A 17,334-nucleotide genomic window follows, 5' to 3' on the forward strand; every position below is an offset into this window, starting at 1 on the left:
CCCTTATTTGGTACAGCTAATGTCTCTGATACACCAAAAATAATTGCTATGATGGAGGACTATTGTTAACTCCTTAATGCCAATGTCGACTCCTTAATGCCACCCTTCTCCCTTCTCTTTTAGTTTGTCTATTTGTCTTACTTTCAGTGCTCTTTATCGATCTTAAATTCTCAGGGTTTCTTGATCTTGACAATGCAAGAAATAATAATTAAATTAGCTAAGAAATAAGACATAAAAATATTAAAGTATTAAAGATAAGAGTTTCCTATCATAGTGAAACTTAAAGTTTTGAGTTTATCTCTCTATAAATAAATGACTCTTATCATCAAGAAAAGAGATGAGATAGAGCCAAAAGAAGAAGAGAGATTAGGATGAAAAGAGTCTTTGGTTTTGAAGTGTCTTTTGTGTTCTCCTCTATTTTGACTACTCAATGATTTCTTAATATTTATTATCTTTTTGTGAGATTCTTTCACCATGGTATTAGAGTCTTGAATATAATCTTATTAGAGAGATAAAATAAAGAGAGAAAATAGGTTTCTTAGAGAGAGAAAAAAATAAATCTATAACGAGAGAAAACATATCCTATTAGAGAGAGAAATAATATTGTTAGAGAGGAAAAATGATGTCGATAGAGAGAGAAATAGATAGAGAATCTCTAGAGAGATGCTTTGAGGAGAGAGAATATATACAAAGAAAATATGATGAGAGAGAAAATCATAGAGAAAAGAATCATTCGATGTTGACGATGAGCATATATGATTATAAAAGGAGATACCAAGATCAAGAAAGTAATCGATAAATTATACTAAGCGAAAGATGATTGATGAAAGAGATCATCGTGATGTTGATTAGTTGATAAAGAAATATCATCGGATTAAAAGTTTGAATGATGACTTTTATAATTTATTTGGATCTTATTATTACCGAGATTTGATAAAATAGATTACTATAGATGAAAAATTATGATGAAATTTTTTCATAGATAAGAAGATTTAAAAGAAATTATCATATATAGTTTTAAAGATATGATACATGATAGAGATTTCATATCGACTCTTCGATATAAAACAATATGAAGGTGCTTCTCTATGATTAGAGAGAATGAATCACTTTTGTGTTACAAGAAACTGATATAAAGATTATTATGATTGAGGACAAACATGTATTGTAAATTTTTTATTTTTAATTAAAATCTTTGAATTTTGTTTTGAAAGAAGAACAAACTTAGACTTATGTATTTTAAACACATCAATTATATCATTAGGTTAAATAGCTCAACAAAGTTAACGAGACAATCATTCTATCAAACCTAATCTTAATATCTAAAGTCACAAATATAGAGGGAGAACAATCACTAGGCTGACTGATTAGCAAATTTTATTGAAATTAATAGTTATGGCATTAATAGTGATGGATGGATTCCCTAAGTTTGGACTTTTGATTTCCTGTCATAGGAGAGAGGAGATGGATGCATAAACATGAGATAGTTATGCAATGTTTTTCTAGATTATGCATGTAAGCATGGTGTTCTAATGTTCATAATAAATCGAGGGTCATCCTGGTACAGAAATTTTAATAGCAAATATGTGGTGCAAGGGAGACCAAAATAAAGATAAAAGGCAGGATAATGACATATGCATTAAAACTCACCAAACCATATGTGTTGCATGCATCTGGAAATGTTTGATCAAAGTAACTTCCTACTAAATAGGTAGTGCTAAAAGAAAGCACACAGAAACTGTGTCTGGCCTAAATTATTCCACAAGAAAGCCCCAAATTAACAAAGTAAAATTTAAACAGTTTACAAGGTTTGATTTTTTTTTATTAAGACAAATACTTTATGGTATTTATGACAAAATTGAATAGGGCTTTTGAGAGAAAAAAAAAAGTTATTATTTCAACTAAAAAATATATGCAAAAAAAATTCATGATCTCCTCCTGCTTATAACGATGGTGAAGTGATGCTGGAACTGATCAAGAAAAAAATTTCATATAGTAAGATTTTCTTGAATGCCGAAAAATGACCCGCAGATGTTTCCACCAATATCTGGGAATGTTTCAAATCCAGGAAGAGGTTTCACCATGCCTTTCTTGTCGACATCAACTGGGTATTTGAGTAGGTGGCCCCTCATTTCAGTAATATCATCAGCCACAAATTGTTTCCAGTTCAGCAGACCAAGGTCACGAACCCGTCTCATGCATTCGAGGCTGTGTGGAGAGGTAAAACACTCCTCGACGGTTCCAATGTGTTCGGCCCACAGCGACATTCTGTAACCAAAAATCTGCATGTTTCGCCAGCCAGCCATCCATCCTCGATCAGAGTCCAAACAAACAATTGCAACAAATAGAATCTTATGAATTCAAGAATGAAGAAAGAGCCTCATCTGGAACGACAACAAGTATTAAAGATTTAACTATGATGTGTCATAGCTGAAACATTTGTGATGAGAAAGGACTCTGAAATTGGAAAGAGAAATCACAAAAAAATGTCCAAATGACCATTGGGAGAATGTCTATTTTGTCAACAAAGGTATGTCATAGTGAAACAAGATAGATCGAGTTGTAGTCATTACCTGTCCACGAGGACCAGAGAGCTTTCTTGCCCAGGTATGCTGGGGTTGGTATGCGCCCATTGCTATCTCTGTATCCCTCGTACCTTCCAACGACCTTTGGTTGATGTTTGCTGATCCCATGATAACGAATTCATCATCCACTATCATACCCTTTGAATGCACGTAGATCATGAAGCGTCTATTCTTCTTCGCAAGTGCCTGAAGAAACCAGGACCGTTATTTTTTTTATAGCAACCAAGAAAAATGCTCTTACATGCACTTATCAACTGTCAACAACGAGAAAAATATTGAGCTCTATGCATCCCGACATCACCAGGTCAGCTTTGCAGAGGACTCAATGCTTCCCGTCATTTACTAGTTGAGAAACAAAATTTACTGGTGAGTGGGAACAACATGTAAGATTTCACAGGCGATGCAGCAACTTGGTAAGGGTTTTGTTGATCATCGGTTCATGCTGACATTAAAATGAATAGAACCCTGCTTGCAGAGTTACAAACAGAAGAACAAGAATATTGCATCTATTGCAAGTTTCTGATTTAAAAACAGGGAATTACCTGAGGAGAGATTTCTGCATTCTGACTCGCACTGTTTAGATCTGAAGCTTCCCGATTACCAAGGCAAAAGAAGTTTAAATAATCTTGTGGCTCATATATATTCTCAAGACCGACTTCCTTCAAGGCTGTATATATTGTCTCATACATCATTTGCATAGTTTTATTCTGCAGCAATCAACAGAAATTGTATCAATCATTTGCATTTTTTAGTTAAATATGACAATATTCAGTTGTAATACGATATGGATAGTGTAACATCCTGATTAATCTCACGTCAGAAGTGCAGAATACTAAGATTAACTTATAAGAATCTGATTAATATATTATTATCAATTTCAGTTTAAGTACATTGATCAGTAATTTAAGATCAGATGAAGATGATTGGTCAATTAGCCCATTAAGCTCAATAGTAATATGACTCTAATACAAAATGTCATAAATGTTGAGCTAATTGACCCATCACTTTGTTTGACCTTTCAATGAATGTACAATTATAGAATGCTACTTGGTAATCAATAAATAAAAACTATATTTTAAATGTACATTGACATAATTATTATTTGGTAAAATTATATTTCAAAAGTTCATTAAAAATATTATGTGATAAATTTACCCTTCTAGCATATTTAATATTTATGCAAAAATAAGTATATATATATATAAATTAATAAATAAAATAAAATAAATAAATGAATATATGTATTCATATAAAAAATTTTGTATGACCCATATATATAATAAATAAATAATCATATAAATGAATGTAAAATAATTTTTAGAAATAAATAAATAAATGAATATATTGAAATGCTGGATGTGCAGAAGAATGAATATATAAATGCATTAAGCAAATTAAGGAATAAAAAGTCATCAATTAAAAGAATGGCAGAAACATGATATATCTATGGAGAATCAAGAAAGAGCTAATAAATAAGCATTAACCATAGAAAATAAGCAAATTCATACAATGATAAATTGGATTTACCAAACTGGTACATAATGGTAATTGTTTATCACAGAAACAAATATGTATAGCATTATTATCATGGAAGGAAAACTTTAACCAATCTAAAATCCAAAAGCATGCTCGAAATAATAGCACTAACACAAAAAGAAACTCTTCTCATATCTTTTACGAAGCATTAGCCAAATTAAGGTAGATAAAGCTAACCTGCCAAAAAAGAATTCTTTGTGTAGGAGCACCAGTTGGATTACCCTCAGGCCACATGGGAATAACAATATATGCAGAGAAGCGTTCATTTGCTTTAATTTTGTTTGCAATTTTAAGGGCAATTTCAATTGGTATCAGATTATTGGCACCTACAACAAGAAAATACTCTTAGAAATCTGCAATAAAGGATATAGTGGCCATTGCAAATATAACTAAAGATCACATATATAATCATTAATATAGAAAATATTTACAAGGCAATCAAGATGGTAAAATCGTATTGAGAAACGGATCTGTAAAAGTAGGTAGCAAAGAAACATGACATGTTAAATAAGCTCGGATATTCCAATGTCTAGCAGGCAAACCAAGCATACTAGAAAACATGCAAGCATCTGATAAGTTTAAAAATATAGAAATATATTTCAATTTTTTCCTATGTCACATTTGTTGGAAAATAATCTGAAAAGAATATATAAATAAGTTCAAAGGTTGATGATTCAGAAGTCAAAATACGAAACAAAGATTTTCATACAAAATCCTGGAGAGATCTGCACATTATATGATGATCATCTCAACCAATCATCTAAGGCCACAGTATATTTTCAAAAAATATCTCATATTATTAGCATTTATTTTATTTTTCTCCTTTTAAAAACTTGCTAATTTAAGACTCCAGAATTTCACGGAGAGATTATAAGTTTTTTGCTATATCAACCTGCAAACATATGCTGTTCACAGATTGACATGTTCTAGACAAAATTCTGGAAATTTAAAATACAAGCCACTATGGTGTAGTAGTATATTACTAGAAATATAAAAATCACAAAACACAAATTTTGATCAAGAGAAAACCAGTCATTTTTATTGCAGTGAAAAAAAAGCATTATGCTTCCTCACGTTGATCCCAACATGTTGCTTTCAGCATATTTCGTAACTATGGATTATGCACATGTGTTTTACTACTCAGCATCAACCTCCATCTCTTAAATTTCATGCAATATAAGCAAGGTCAGAAACAACTCATGTTACCATATATAGTCTTGTGCACTTATGCCTCTGTAAAATCTTAGAATCTTTGACTTCACATCTCTTTAGCTGTCATCAGAACTTAGCATTCTCAAGATTTCTTTCCACGTCTGCTTCGTAGCAACCTAATACCTTAACCAACCTACTGCATGGCAGACTGCTAATTTTTAATAACTTCGACGTTTGCTTAAAAGCTCAAATGCTACTCTTGATTGAATCCTAGAACACAAAAACAAAAAAAAACACCTCCTTTTTGTCACAGATCAATCCTTGCTTTTCAGCCACTGTTGCTGGTTGAATGCTAGTATTCCTTGTACTGAAATAATTATCCTTTTCCATAGCCCCATCAAAATAATAACTTTGTCGAGAAAACCTCAACTCCTGAGGGTTGTCAAAGGCAAACTTTTTATATCAGCTATGTAACTTGTATAAATTGTTCTGGCTTCAGCTAAATCAGCAATCAAGCAGTCCTCACTCCAGATATCTGTTGTGTTCAACTCAGAGCAGTTAACGTGGGTCACAGCCCTTGCAGCGCTTCAAGCCCTATCATGGCTGAAGCTTAAGCTCTATTAGCTGGTCTAAAAAACGCAGAGGAGCTGAATCTGTCACAACTCCTAATCAGAACCGATTCCCAGAACCTGGTACATTCTGTCCAAGGAAAGCTTCCAGTTCCTTTGTTTCTTCGGTCTCTTGTAAGAGACGTTGTTTTGTTTTGTAACAGACCATCGATCAGCTGCATTGAATTTGTTCCTAGAGACAGCAATTGGTTGGCTGATAAGGCTGCTAATTTTGTGAGAACTTGTGCTTCTCCTTTCTTTTGAGTCAGTTAGTGATGTAGTTGCTTGTTCTGTGTTTTCTTCTTAATTTGCATCAATATATTTCCATTTCAAAAAAAATGTGGGTCACAGCCATCTCTCACATACAGCTCAACATTCTCTATAGACTCCAAATATGTTTCTAAGTACTTCATGAAAAAAGGTATATACTGTTGTGTGTGACAAGTATAGATTTTTTTCATAGCTTTGATGATATATGACTCAATTTTTTCAACATGACAACAGTAAGCACCATCCAGAACCTGAAACTTGAAAAGCAATGCCACAAAACTAACACTTGAAACATTATAAATTAGGCTATGTTTAAAATTCAAAGTTCTAATACATGGCTTAAGCTACTGATAATTTGAAGACTCGTTTGCAAAAACCATATTGTTTCTTCAAAAGTCATGGCTGACAAAAATAATATTACAAGAAAAACTATTGCAGTCCGTCACCAAGTTGAATCAATAAACTGTCATTATAATCATAAAATCAAAATCTTTGACATCAGCAATGGTGTGTTCTTGTTTAAAAAACCTACAGCAGAGCCACTAGTTGATATCTTAATTGTTTATCAAATATAACTTGAAGCATTGCAACTAAAAAATAAAGTCCCCTTCATAGTTCATTCTCATTAATCTATTTGCAACTGAGATTAATAAAGACCTCTAAAATCCTTAATAATTATGTAGAATGCATAAAGTTACTGAGAAAATTAAAATATCACAAGAGATCCCATTAATTAAGTACAAAAAGCATAGCACAAAATGGATGCAAGCTATAAAAGAAATTGAAAGTAATTATAGATAAGAATCTGCACATTCTCTGAATTTCATATCAGAAGAAATTATGTCCTACTTAGCAAACGTGTGAACAACTTGCAATTGTACGATTGATGAAAATGACAATATTACCTAAAAACAAGACATGTGAAATTGAAAAGTTCAAATATTTGAGTACCTTGGATGTTTATGCTCACCTAAGTTCTTGTTTGAATCCCAATTAAATGATGAACCCAGGAAGTACTGATTCTCGATGTAAATAAAGTGTTGAGCAGCTCGGATGGCATGGACATAAGCTCTATGTATACTCATGTCAATCAGTACATTCTTCCCACAAATGAGGTTCTGTTGTACAAAAGCTTTCATGTTGTAACTATTCAAATTTGAAAACAACAATTTATATATTGATGGAGATAGTTTATACACTTAGAAACCTTATTAGTGGCATCTCTTGGATCTTTTGGGAAACCTTTCACTGAATTTGAATCAATTGATCGGAAAATCTGAAATTTTGAGTGAGGAAAACATATGTAAATGTCACTGAACAAATATTCTTTTAAAAGCTTCAGGAACTAGCACAATTCTACCTGAACATGCCAAGTCTCTGGATCATTATCATTCATGTACAGTGAATTATTAACCCCTATAATATCTGGGATTCTTTCAATATGCAGCAATGCATCATCTGATGATTTCTTCAATTTTTTGATCCCATGGTGCTTTGAAGCTTTTAACCAACGCTCCTCAAAGTTTTTGAGAACATCATAAGCAGCTGGACCATCAATTCTAGAATGCAAATCATGCCATGGTTCTCTTGGACCACTGTCATCATAATTCTAAAAAGTAGTTTGTTAGAACAAAGCATATTCTGAGTATTATGACGACTTAATTATAATGTGATCACAAAGCAATGACAAACAGATTGCATGGTTTAATTCTTCACATTTTGTAGTTGACAAAATCATCAAGCAAGGTCAAATACAGAAACAAGAGGGTAAAAAAAAGGCCAAAAGAAAAAAAAAATCAGAAGTTTCTGATTCTGCAAAAAAAGATGCGCACTCATGAAAAACTGATGAAACACAAAAAAAATCAAGATTCTAGAGCTATATATATTACAAGCAAGGAGCAGGTTAGGTCTACTTAAAATTCAATTTAGATAATTTTAATTTTAACTTTCAGGACAGCAGAATTTGTGTCTAACTTTTCTTCTATTTTGATATGATTTGCATGTTAATTTTAGACTGCTATCATAAAGATCTAGTGTTGTTTCTGAGATGTCTTTTTGAGTTGTAACAGACGTGATCAACAATGTACTAACAAGTTTCATATTATATAGCTTCTGAGTTCGTAAAATTCTGCGGGTCAAGTTGATATCCTGACAAGTTACTAGGACACCCAGCTTATAAATGTTCAATGCAGTCTTACAGTAAAAAATATCTTGCTCCCAATTGAGGCATGATTTCAAGTGTGATCAAGAGCTTATTGTGTCTTTCAGCCTTTGAAAATGTCTAATTTACTGGCTAATTTGCATGAGAAAGTGATATGAAAACTTTCAGGCCATCATCTAATACTATATTGTCATCTGACTTTGAACTACAGAAAGGATTTGATTTTGTATCATGTTGGATTATTTGAGACAGAGGATACTCCTATTAGATATGTTTAAATGGATTCCTTGTTTATTTTGGATATTGTTAGGGAAGTTGTAGTTACAATTTAGCCTATATGTAGGATAGCTATTTAAATTCTTTATATATGAATAGAGGTGGAGTTCACTATAGAAAAACAAATGAAATCTTGTTTGGGAAATTATCTGCTATTGACAACATGAAACCCATCAGACATGAAGCACAAGTCAATCCATCTAGAAAAAGCAAACTAATTATGATTGTGTTTTTTATGATTACAGTACCTTCTATAATGACAAAATTTCAGAGAGAAAGATAAGCAAATCAGCATTCTAAAGAACTTGCAACACCATTTTAATATTTAAAAATAGAGTGTCCATGATCCTTTAAGGTTTATCAAAATTCACAAACAACTTGGTAAGATAAAGAACTGTTGGACATAATGCTAGAATGCACTTAGTGACTAAAACTTCCTGCTGTAGCACAAACTACAAGTTACTTTTTATCACATAAAAGGGCTTGCACATATGAAATGGTGTTATGTGGAATTTAGCTGCAAGAAACCTAGAAAAGACAGAATAATCTGTGTTTTGCAACATTTTGGTGGGAAACTTATATGATGTATAACTGAGATTAACATGTCATTGTTTAGTTAAAAGAATTACAAATTATTTATTGGACTTGTGGCTATCTGCAACAAATTGAATGACTGGAACTATCTATGAGTCTCAAAAGAGAATTGTTTTCTTTCTTTTTTAATTCTTTAAACTGCTACCTTTTTTGTATACATTGAATTCTGCCCACATACCATAAATTCACAAAAAAATTTGTTAATCATACAAAATAATACAAGAAAAAATCAAGCCATGAGAGCAGCACACCAAGCAGAAAATTGAAATTTACAAAATTAACATAAAGAATGTCGATTGGTTACCACAAAATTGGGATTGTGATAGTCATCCTTATGCAGCGTTTGTAGTGTCCTAAACAAAGGGTGTTTTGGATTGTCATACCGCCCACCACATAAATCAAGCCCTCCAACAAAAGCTATTATCTTTCTTGTGTTATTACCAGCATCAGCATCCACAACCACTTGTTTCTGATGATGAGTGTAGATGGTTCCCGTTTCCTGATACAGGGAAATCAAAATTAGTATATTCTTAGTTCTTACTATGGTTCACAGAGACCACAATGTTCATCCTATATAATTTGTATGATAAATGCAATATTTGTCACACACAGTTCACATAAATCTTCTATGAATTATTTGTGTCACAATATTTGTAGCTGACTCATGCCAGATCTTGTAGTCACTTGTCATGCTATTCTAACCCATGGCCAGGTCAACTTTTGGCCTATGCCAAACAGCATGGCATACATACATGCTTTGGGAGCTGCACAGAAATCATGCATAACAGAAAGCAGCAGTAGACTTGATGATACATGCAAAGAAAAAGAAAATAGATCATTGAACAGTAGTCACCTGTTGTTTCACAAAGCTGTGTCTTTTACCAGCTGAACGAGGACAAAGCAAAACTTGCACTGATGAGTGCTTGAAAAAACGACGAGTTTCCTCATCACGGGTTCCCATTACACCATCCTGTATCATATATGACTTGTGAGGATGTGTTAATCCAAATGATCAAATACTATCAGTGAAAGCAAGACAAGATTCAGGCTCTATGACATGCCATCCCAAGAGATTCAATAATAAAAGTTGTTTAAAAGTTAACTGCCAATAGCAAAAGATTCTGATAATACATGCATCACTTTTACCAGGTGAACTTTTCCTACCTATAGAGCCAGTATAGACAATAGTATTCCATTATAAACATATCAGAATGAGATGCTTGACTACTATAAGATTGCAGTTCCAGTTGATTAAAACACAAAGATGAGATTTTTTTAAAAAAAGAAAAATTGTCATCCCAATGCTTATGTCTACATTAGCTTCACAAATGCAAGCCACATAAATTTTCCTAGCCATATAGGATTCTTGATCTGCTGAGTTTTACCGTTATCCATATAGAAATTTTCTCTATCCGTCACGAATTTAACTCCTTAAGAGAGACACATTTGTACAAGGATTTAGAGACATGATTTTATATGTAATATTAATAACAATTGTGTTGGTAACCGAAAGAATAGTATCAATATGAATCAACATTAAACTGAATACGATAACAAACAAGGATGGAGCCTCATTGGCAAGGAAATAAATGTAGAAATTATATGCATATTTAAAGGTTGGATTCGGTGAGAAAACAAGGAGAAGATAGATGACATAATAGGGCAAAAACTGTAGTTGTAGAAATATATTAAATTGCCAAACAGAATAAAGATTATAGGACAAGTTATTAGGATGATTGCATTTGTGTTATAAACTTACAGAGTTACCCTTTTTAGTTAGTAATAAAAAGTTAATAGTCTACAAATAACAGCACTTGGTAGCATTTCTTCAAAGCGGTTCAAATGCCCTATCAATCTTTGAACTCTACAGCTATAAGATTTATGATACATCGAAGAGCCTGACGTATCTGACTTACAAATGCATATTGCAGACAAATTCCTCAAGGAAGATGCAAGAGTTACGATGATAAAATACTCCAGTGTATGGAAGGATATGGATGTTAATCAACTGCAAAACCTTATCATTTTCAGTACTCAATATGAGTATAGATTGTCCACAAATTAATCTGGGGATATCAATCGCAAACATTAATAAAGCATTGGAATTCCTCTAAAAGCAAAGCAATAACGGGAAATAAAAAGGATCCTTACTGTTCGATAACCCAGGATGTTCCTGGACGTCGGATCGTCCCATACAAGAAGCAACACTCTCACGCCTTCCTGCGACTTTGATTTCAGGAGATCACCTAGGATAGGAGAAGACGAATTACCAGAATCCCTTACCAGACGAACGGTGTGGAAAACTGACCACCCGATGATGTATATCAGACGGCGAGCATTGATTATTGAATCACAAATGTCATGCCAACACTTCCCATGCTCGTAATACATCCCATTTCCCAGCATCAGGTCCGGGAGATAACCATCAGGAACATGAGCATCTTGATAAAGTGTGACCTTCCCACCTTTCCTGAGAGGGAAATAGGTACCGGGCACGCCACAGTGGTCAGGACCGGCGCCAACTCCATGATGGTAAATGCTAAGCCTCTCCATTGGAATATACTGTATCGACAACCTTAAGACAGCACCAGGTTTGCATTGCTTTCCATTAGGACACAGAATTGGGTAAGTCCCTTCCACCTTCTCGCCAGAGTAAATCTGCATCGTTGGGATCGAAACAGAACCGATAAGCTGTGCTCCGAGTACGTCACTGTCCTTGACCAAGAACTCCACTTCGGCCGCATGGTGTGCTACCGGAACATTGAAATGCTGCATCCAAACGGGGTTCTCGCTGTTGCTCACCACGTATGTCCTGCCGATTGCCGCATCACACACGTTGATGGTCACGTAAGGGTCGCTGGTTATCGAAGTCACATGCTCCACCTTGCCGCTTATGGTGCCCGTTATCCGCGGGCCAAACATGTCCCCCAACGTCTTGTGGAACAAATCCATGTTGGGGAGGTTCTTGGCCTCGTACGCCCAGATGTCGAGGCTTCCATGAAGCAGCAGCACCTTGAGCGACGCCCGGCCCCTCGAAGACGGCGATCCAGCGAACGGCACGATCGCCCCATGCTGCGATTCACGGGAAGGGGTAGCCGGCGGTGTGGCGAACGGCGTAACGGACGACAAGCTCCCGGAGAAGGACTGGCGCTGGTAATCGTGAATCGCCGACCGGTGATGCGACGAATCTGGGGACAGGGTTTGATCGGCGAGGCGGCCGTTAGCGAGGTGATTGTTGATCGGATAGATCGACGACGACGACGACGACGACGACGAGGAAACGGGTAACTGAGCAGAGATGACGTCGTACTTGGCGGGTTCGTAGGGGATCGTGTAGGGATAGATGTAGGGGTGGGGGTTGCGTGGAGGAAAGGAGTAGGGATCGTAGGAGTAGTTCGTCGGAACGACGAAGGGGGCGGCAGGAGGATGGTAGGACGGCGGAGGCGGATACTGGATGGGGCCGGAGCGGGTGAATTGGAGCGACGGGTTTGGAGGGGGTGGGGATGGGAAGGAGTTGTAAGTGTAGAGATAGGGAGGGTGGGGAGACTGGTGCGGCGCTTCATAGGGGCTGGGGTTGGCCAGAGCAGAGGGAGGAGGATTCTGATAGCCGTAAGGATGAGGGTACTGGTATGGATTGTCCATGGATTCGTTCCTTCCTCTGTTTCGCTCAGCCCCTTTCACCACGCTCTGTTCTGTTCCATTGGTGTCTGTTCCAGATCCAGAGATCGAGAAGAGGATGAAGAAGAGAAGTCAGACGGTTCCTGATAATTTTAGGATCGAGATGAAGAAGAAAGGTAACGAACGATAGGAATAGACGTGAAGAGAAATGGCTTGATTGAAGTCGCGCGATTGGCGATGGAGCGGAGGTGTGGGCTAAGACTACGTTTCTGCCGTTGAGCTGATGGACAGAGAGGATAGCGGGAGCCGGGAGACCATGATCGATGCATGTGCACACCAACCGACATGCCTCCACCGTGCGTTACATTCATTTCCACACGAGCTCGACGTCCGTGCTGCTTTGATATTCGTGCAATTAGCCTACCATGATTAAAAGTTGTAGGGATTATTTACAAACATAATAGTATAGGATTTGTGCCTCTCAAGTCACAAGATACCACACCTGACATGTTTTTTATTTTTAGAAATTTAAAATATATTATTTTTACATTAAATGATAAATTTAAAAAATATATTTTTATGATGTTAAATAATATACGTAACGTTAGCATGTAGATTTGAACTTAAGATTCATCACTTGTTTAATAATGCATTAATCAATCTGAATATTTTTTTAACATATTTAATAAAATTAAAGTTATAATAAAAAATTAGTATGATGCTGGAAGAAATGATCCATACCCACAATATTTGAGGGAATAAAAATTATATAGAAAGCTGAAAACCATTAATTAAAGGCAAACCCACAATATTTGATACCCTTGTTTTAATGCTGTATATATATATATATATATATATATATATATATATATATATATATATATATATATATATATATATATATATAAGCGAAAACGTAAACGTAAGGTTTTCCGTATATATATATATATATATATATATATATATATATATATATATATATATATATATATATATATAACATAAAACTTCACAAATATGCCTCTGTTGTAATTAACGACTAGCAGCAACGGCACATCATCGAACCATGAGTTTGCGATCGCAGCAGTTACTCTGTCTTCTTCTTCCCCGATTATGATCCAAACCCCGCGTCTCGTTCTTCGTCCGGCCTTCGTTGCACGCCGCAGCCGCTCTGCCTTCACATGGATTTCGGGGCGACCGAGCAGGAACCCTATCCACCAGGTTAGCCTCCCGTTCTTATCGACCCAAATCCCATTTTCGTTCCCTTTTCGTACCAAAGTGAGTTAGTCTACTGTCGGTTCTGGACATCTTGCTTCAGTACGATGATGTGCTACTACTTGAGCATCTGGCGAGTGGATTTACTCTCGTTTCAGTACCATGGGATGAAAGAAGTATAGTTCATCCTTTTTCTACATGAGATCAAAATGCCAACAAAGAACCATAGTGGAACGCAACCAAGGTGGTTGATAATAAGAGAGAGAAGGCAATCAAGCAAGGTCGGACATTGGTATGCCAAAACTTGCCATTTCGGTATGTCTTCTTGTCGTTTTTGTGCATATTGAAGTAAGAAATAGAAGATTCTTGACAAATTTAAATGTGCTTTCACATTCAGATTGCAGTTCCTCTTCAGCATTTGAATTTGATTACTTTTTGCAGTTTATAGTTGATCTTTAGTGCTTCGGCATGTAAATTGTTGTGAAATAAGTGACAACAAAACAAAATCAAATAGAATAATGGAAACGGGAATCACAATGATGTTGACCCATCTTGTTGTTCTTCATAATTGGACCAAGCCTTGTGAAGGCATTCTGCCAGTCATAAGCCCTAGATTGGGTCAAGTTCCATGTCCCTGGCTCAGGGCCAGTTCCATATGGAAATTTTTAGGAATGTCTTCTTAGAACTTGAGATGGTCAAGCCTCCCTGCGATTAGCAAGAACTCAGAGTTAATATACAGGAAATAATGGCACCTGAATGAGTCTTGCTTCAAAAACTTTGTAAATAATGTTTGGAAGCATATCTTATATAGTTCCACTTTTGTGGATCTTGATGTATAACCAACAAGAAGCTGGGTTTCATTTGATCAATAGTAAAGGGAGAGGCATTTTATGTATATGGTCGCTTGAATTGATGGTGATGATTTATTTGGAAAGATCACATTGAGATGGAGTAGAGAATAGGATCTTCTACTACGATACCATTCCAAAAGCTTAAGTTGATACCATGTTTAATATATGATGGCTTAACTGTCCGATAGAATATTTCTTAAAAGATATATTATGTGATTTATCTTCAAAAATATGTTGGATAAAGTTTCGAATTTTCAATCTTTGATATATGAATCTTATACGTCACAACCAACCAATATATAGATATAAATTTAATCTTTTTTTGAATGATTTGTTACTTTAAAAGCTAAGCTGTATAAAAGAAAATATATTGTTGTCCGTATCTTAATTTATTGTGTTAGTCAATCACCCAAATTTATAACGAGAGATATGAGAGCTAATTACATATTACTTCTGTAATTAATTACTTTTAGTATTTCGATCTGGTTTCAAAAGTTATATTGAGCTCTTATGAAAATGAAGATATCATAGGATTTATCACTGAGCATATGAAGTATTTTCATTAGTAGAATTGTGGTAAGACCCTAAAGGTCTTATCGTAGGCTCTGATACCAATTGGTAAGACCCTATGATTTTATTGTGGAAGAAAGGGGAGAAATGGGGATGATAATGATCGCTTCGAGGGGATCGACCCTCCTTAATCGCTTCGAGGGGATCGGCCTCCTAGGGTTTATCAAAAGACAGAATAGTATTTTTCATTGATTACTGAAAAGAAGCAGTTACATCCTTATTTATAGAGTTTCACCCAGAGTCCATCAGGACTTGAACTCTAATAATAAATAAATATTAAATAAATATTAAATAAATCTATACTTGATTCTAACTGAACCAAATCGACTCAATAAACAATTGGACTAAACAGACTCAATAAATATTATTCAAAAATTAAGAAAAAATATCCTAATAAATTGATGACTTGAGGAGAAATAAAATTAAATATTTTACTTATGTAAGTATATAGATCTTAATATAATTTTTAAAAATATAAATATTAAAATATTAAAAATAACTAATTACAGAAAATAATCTATAATTAACCTGAGATATAAAATCTCAATTGGCTTCTAGTTAAATTGCATTAATAGGTAGTGGCCACCTGTGAGTCTCTTTCCAAGTGTTGGAGGAGGGCAGCACCGAGAAGCCTTTCATTGGGGGTACTATGGTACTATGAACATAGATAAATGAGTCGTGATAACTGCAGACGTGGTTAAGGGTGCCTTTAATTTAGATGTTCCATTTTCATCTGTGATAAGTCAGTATTATGTTTTCCAGACCCATTTGTGTTGACAAGGCCTAATTGCCGCGTACTATGACACTTCCAAAGTAGGAGTGGATTAGCCTATGGCCCACTGTAGCCAGTTCCCTTCTGCTGACACAGGGAAAAAGAGACTGAAGACAGGAAGATGAATGACGGATTAATAACTTGTGCTTTTCTTTTTGCAACTTTTAAAGCTTTGGTGTCCATACTTTTACTGTTTTTGGAGAACAACTAAAGGAGACAAACCAAAGCCATAAAGCTGTTTCCTTTGTGAAATATGGCATCTGGCCTTCGTTGATATGGAGACACTATGTGATGTATGGTAAAAGTAACAAGTCATAATGTCTCAACTGTTTAAATTTGCATCCATAGATTTTTTTTCTCATCATTAAACTTATGTAGGACAATATAGTCAAATTAAGAGCAAATACATATCTTTTTATCGTTTCTAAGAAAGTTTATACAGATCTTCCTTTATCTTTGTTTGTATCATCAAGTCTTCTTTAAATACATTCAGACTATCTTAACTAAATTTATTTATTTATGCTTTAGCGAATAGGTGTGAAATTATGTTAGAAAACGTTTATCAAACTCTGTCATATCCAAGTTAATTGGTGTGCAAATGTATATCTAACATGTACCATGTAAGGAATGTCTTTTTGCTTCTTGAAAATTCGTGGATGGGGATATGGATATGATCTTATCTAATCCACATACAAATAAAATTATATTTACATATCTAAATTAAGCTAAAGAGAAAGTGGTCGTTAACTTTTTCTTTCGAAGAGTATAATGCTTTCTCTTCTTTACACTATTTGAATTTCTGTCTGTCCTCTTATCCAAATATATATATATACATATATGAATATTTGCCCTGCATATGCATTTATTACAAATACTGTAACCATATTCATATATGTTGGAATAGGTAGAGGCAGAGTGTCTAAGCAATTTACTAAAGTTTATTAAAATGATATCATGTAATGCAATGAATCCTTTGAACAATTTGATTTATTTTTCCATGTTGTCTTCGAATTTTAGTAGTATGACCTACTGGGCAATTTATTAGTGATCTGGGAACCTTAAAAGCTCCGCCGAGTTAGATGCCAAAGATATTGCGAAGAATGCTGACATGGTTTGATCGTTCACT

The 17,334-nt window shown here is 34.8% G+C and overlaps 1 protein-coding gene across 1 annotated transcript; it reads right to left on the reverse strand.

The window, feature by feature from the left end:
* Positions 1–1,871: 1,871 nt before the first annotated feature.
* On the reverse strand, positions 1,872–12,951 carry LOC135611806 (phospholipase D gamma 1-like). The gene is made up of 10 exons (XM_065107443.1): positions 11,334–12,951; positions 10,036–10,152; positions 9,487–9,681; positions 7,512–7,760; positions 7,359–7,427; positions 7,122–7,269; positions 4,299–4,447; positions 3,128–3,292; positions 2,574–2,771; positions 1,872–2,282 (listed from the first exon to the last, which is right to left on the reverse strand). The coding sequence occupies exons 1-10, from the start codon at positions 12,822–12,824 to the stop codon at positions 1,989–1,991; spliced, it is 3,075 nt and encodes a 1,024-aa protein (XP_064963515.1). The 5' UTR covers positions 12,825–12,951; the 3' UTR covers positions 1,872–1,988.
* Positions 12,952–17,334: the final 4,383 nt, after the last annotated feature.

Source organism: Musa acuminata, chromosome BXJ2-5 (assembly GCF_036884655.1).
Source record: "Musa acuminata AAA Group cultivar baxijiao chromosome BXJ2-5, Cavendish_Baxijiao_AAA, whole genome shotgun sequence".
NCBI lineage: Eukaryota > Viridiplantae > Streptophyta > Magnoliopsida > Zingiberales > Musaceae > Musa > Musa acuminata.

What these genes read in the sequence shown, in the direction of transcription:
- LOC135611806 (XM_065107443.1), bottom strand. Translation starts at nt 12,824, where the DNA reads ATGGACAATCCATACCAGTACCCTCATCCTTACGGCTATCAGAATCCT. An exon ending in ACAGCTTTGTGAAACAACAG is followed by an intron (nt 9,682 to 10,035) that starts GTGACTACTGTT and finishes TCCCTGTATCAG; the next exon opens with GAAACGGGAACCATCTACAC. An exon ending in ATGCAGAAATCTCTCCTCAG is followed by an intron (nt 2,772 to 3,127) that starts GTAATTCCCTGT and finishes TGGTTTCTTCAG; the next exon opens with GCACTTGCGAAGAAGAATAG.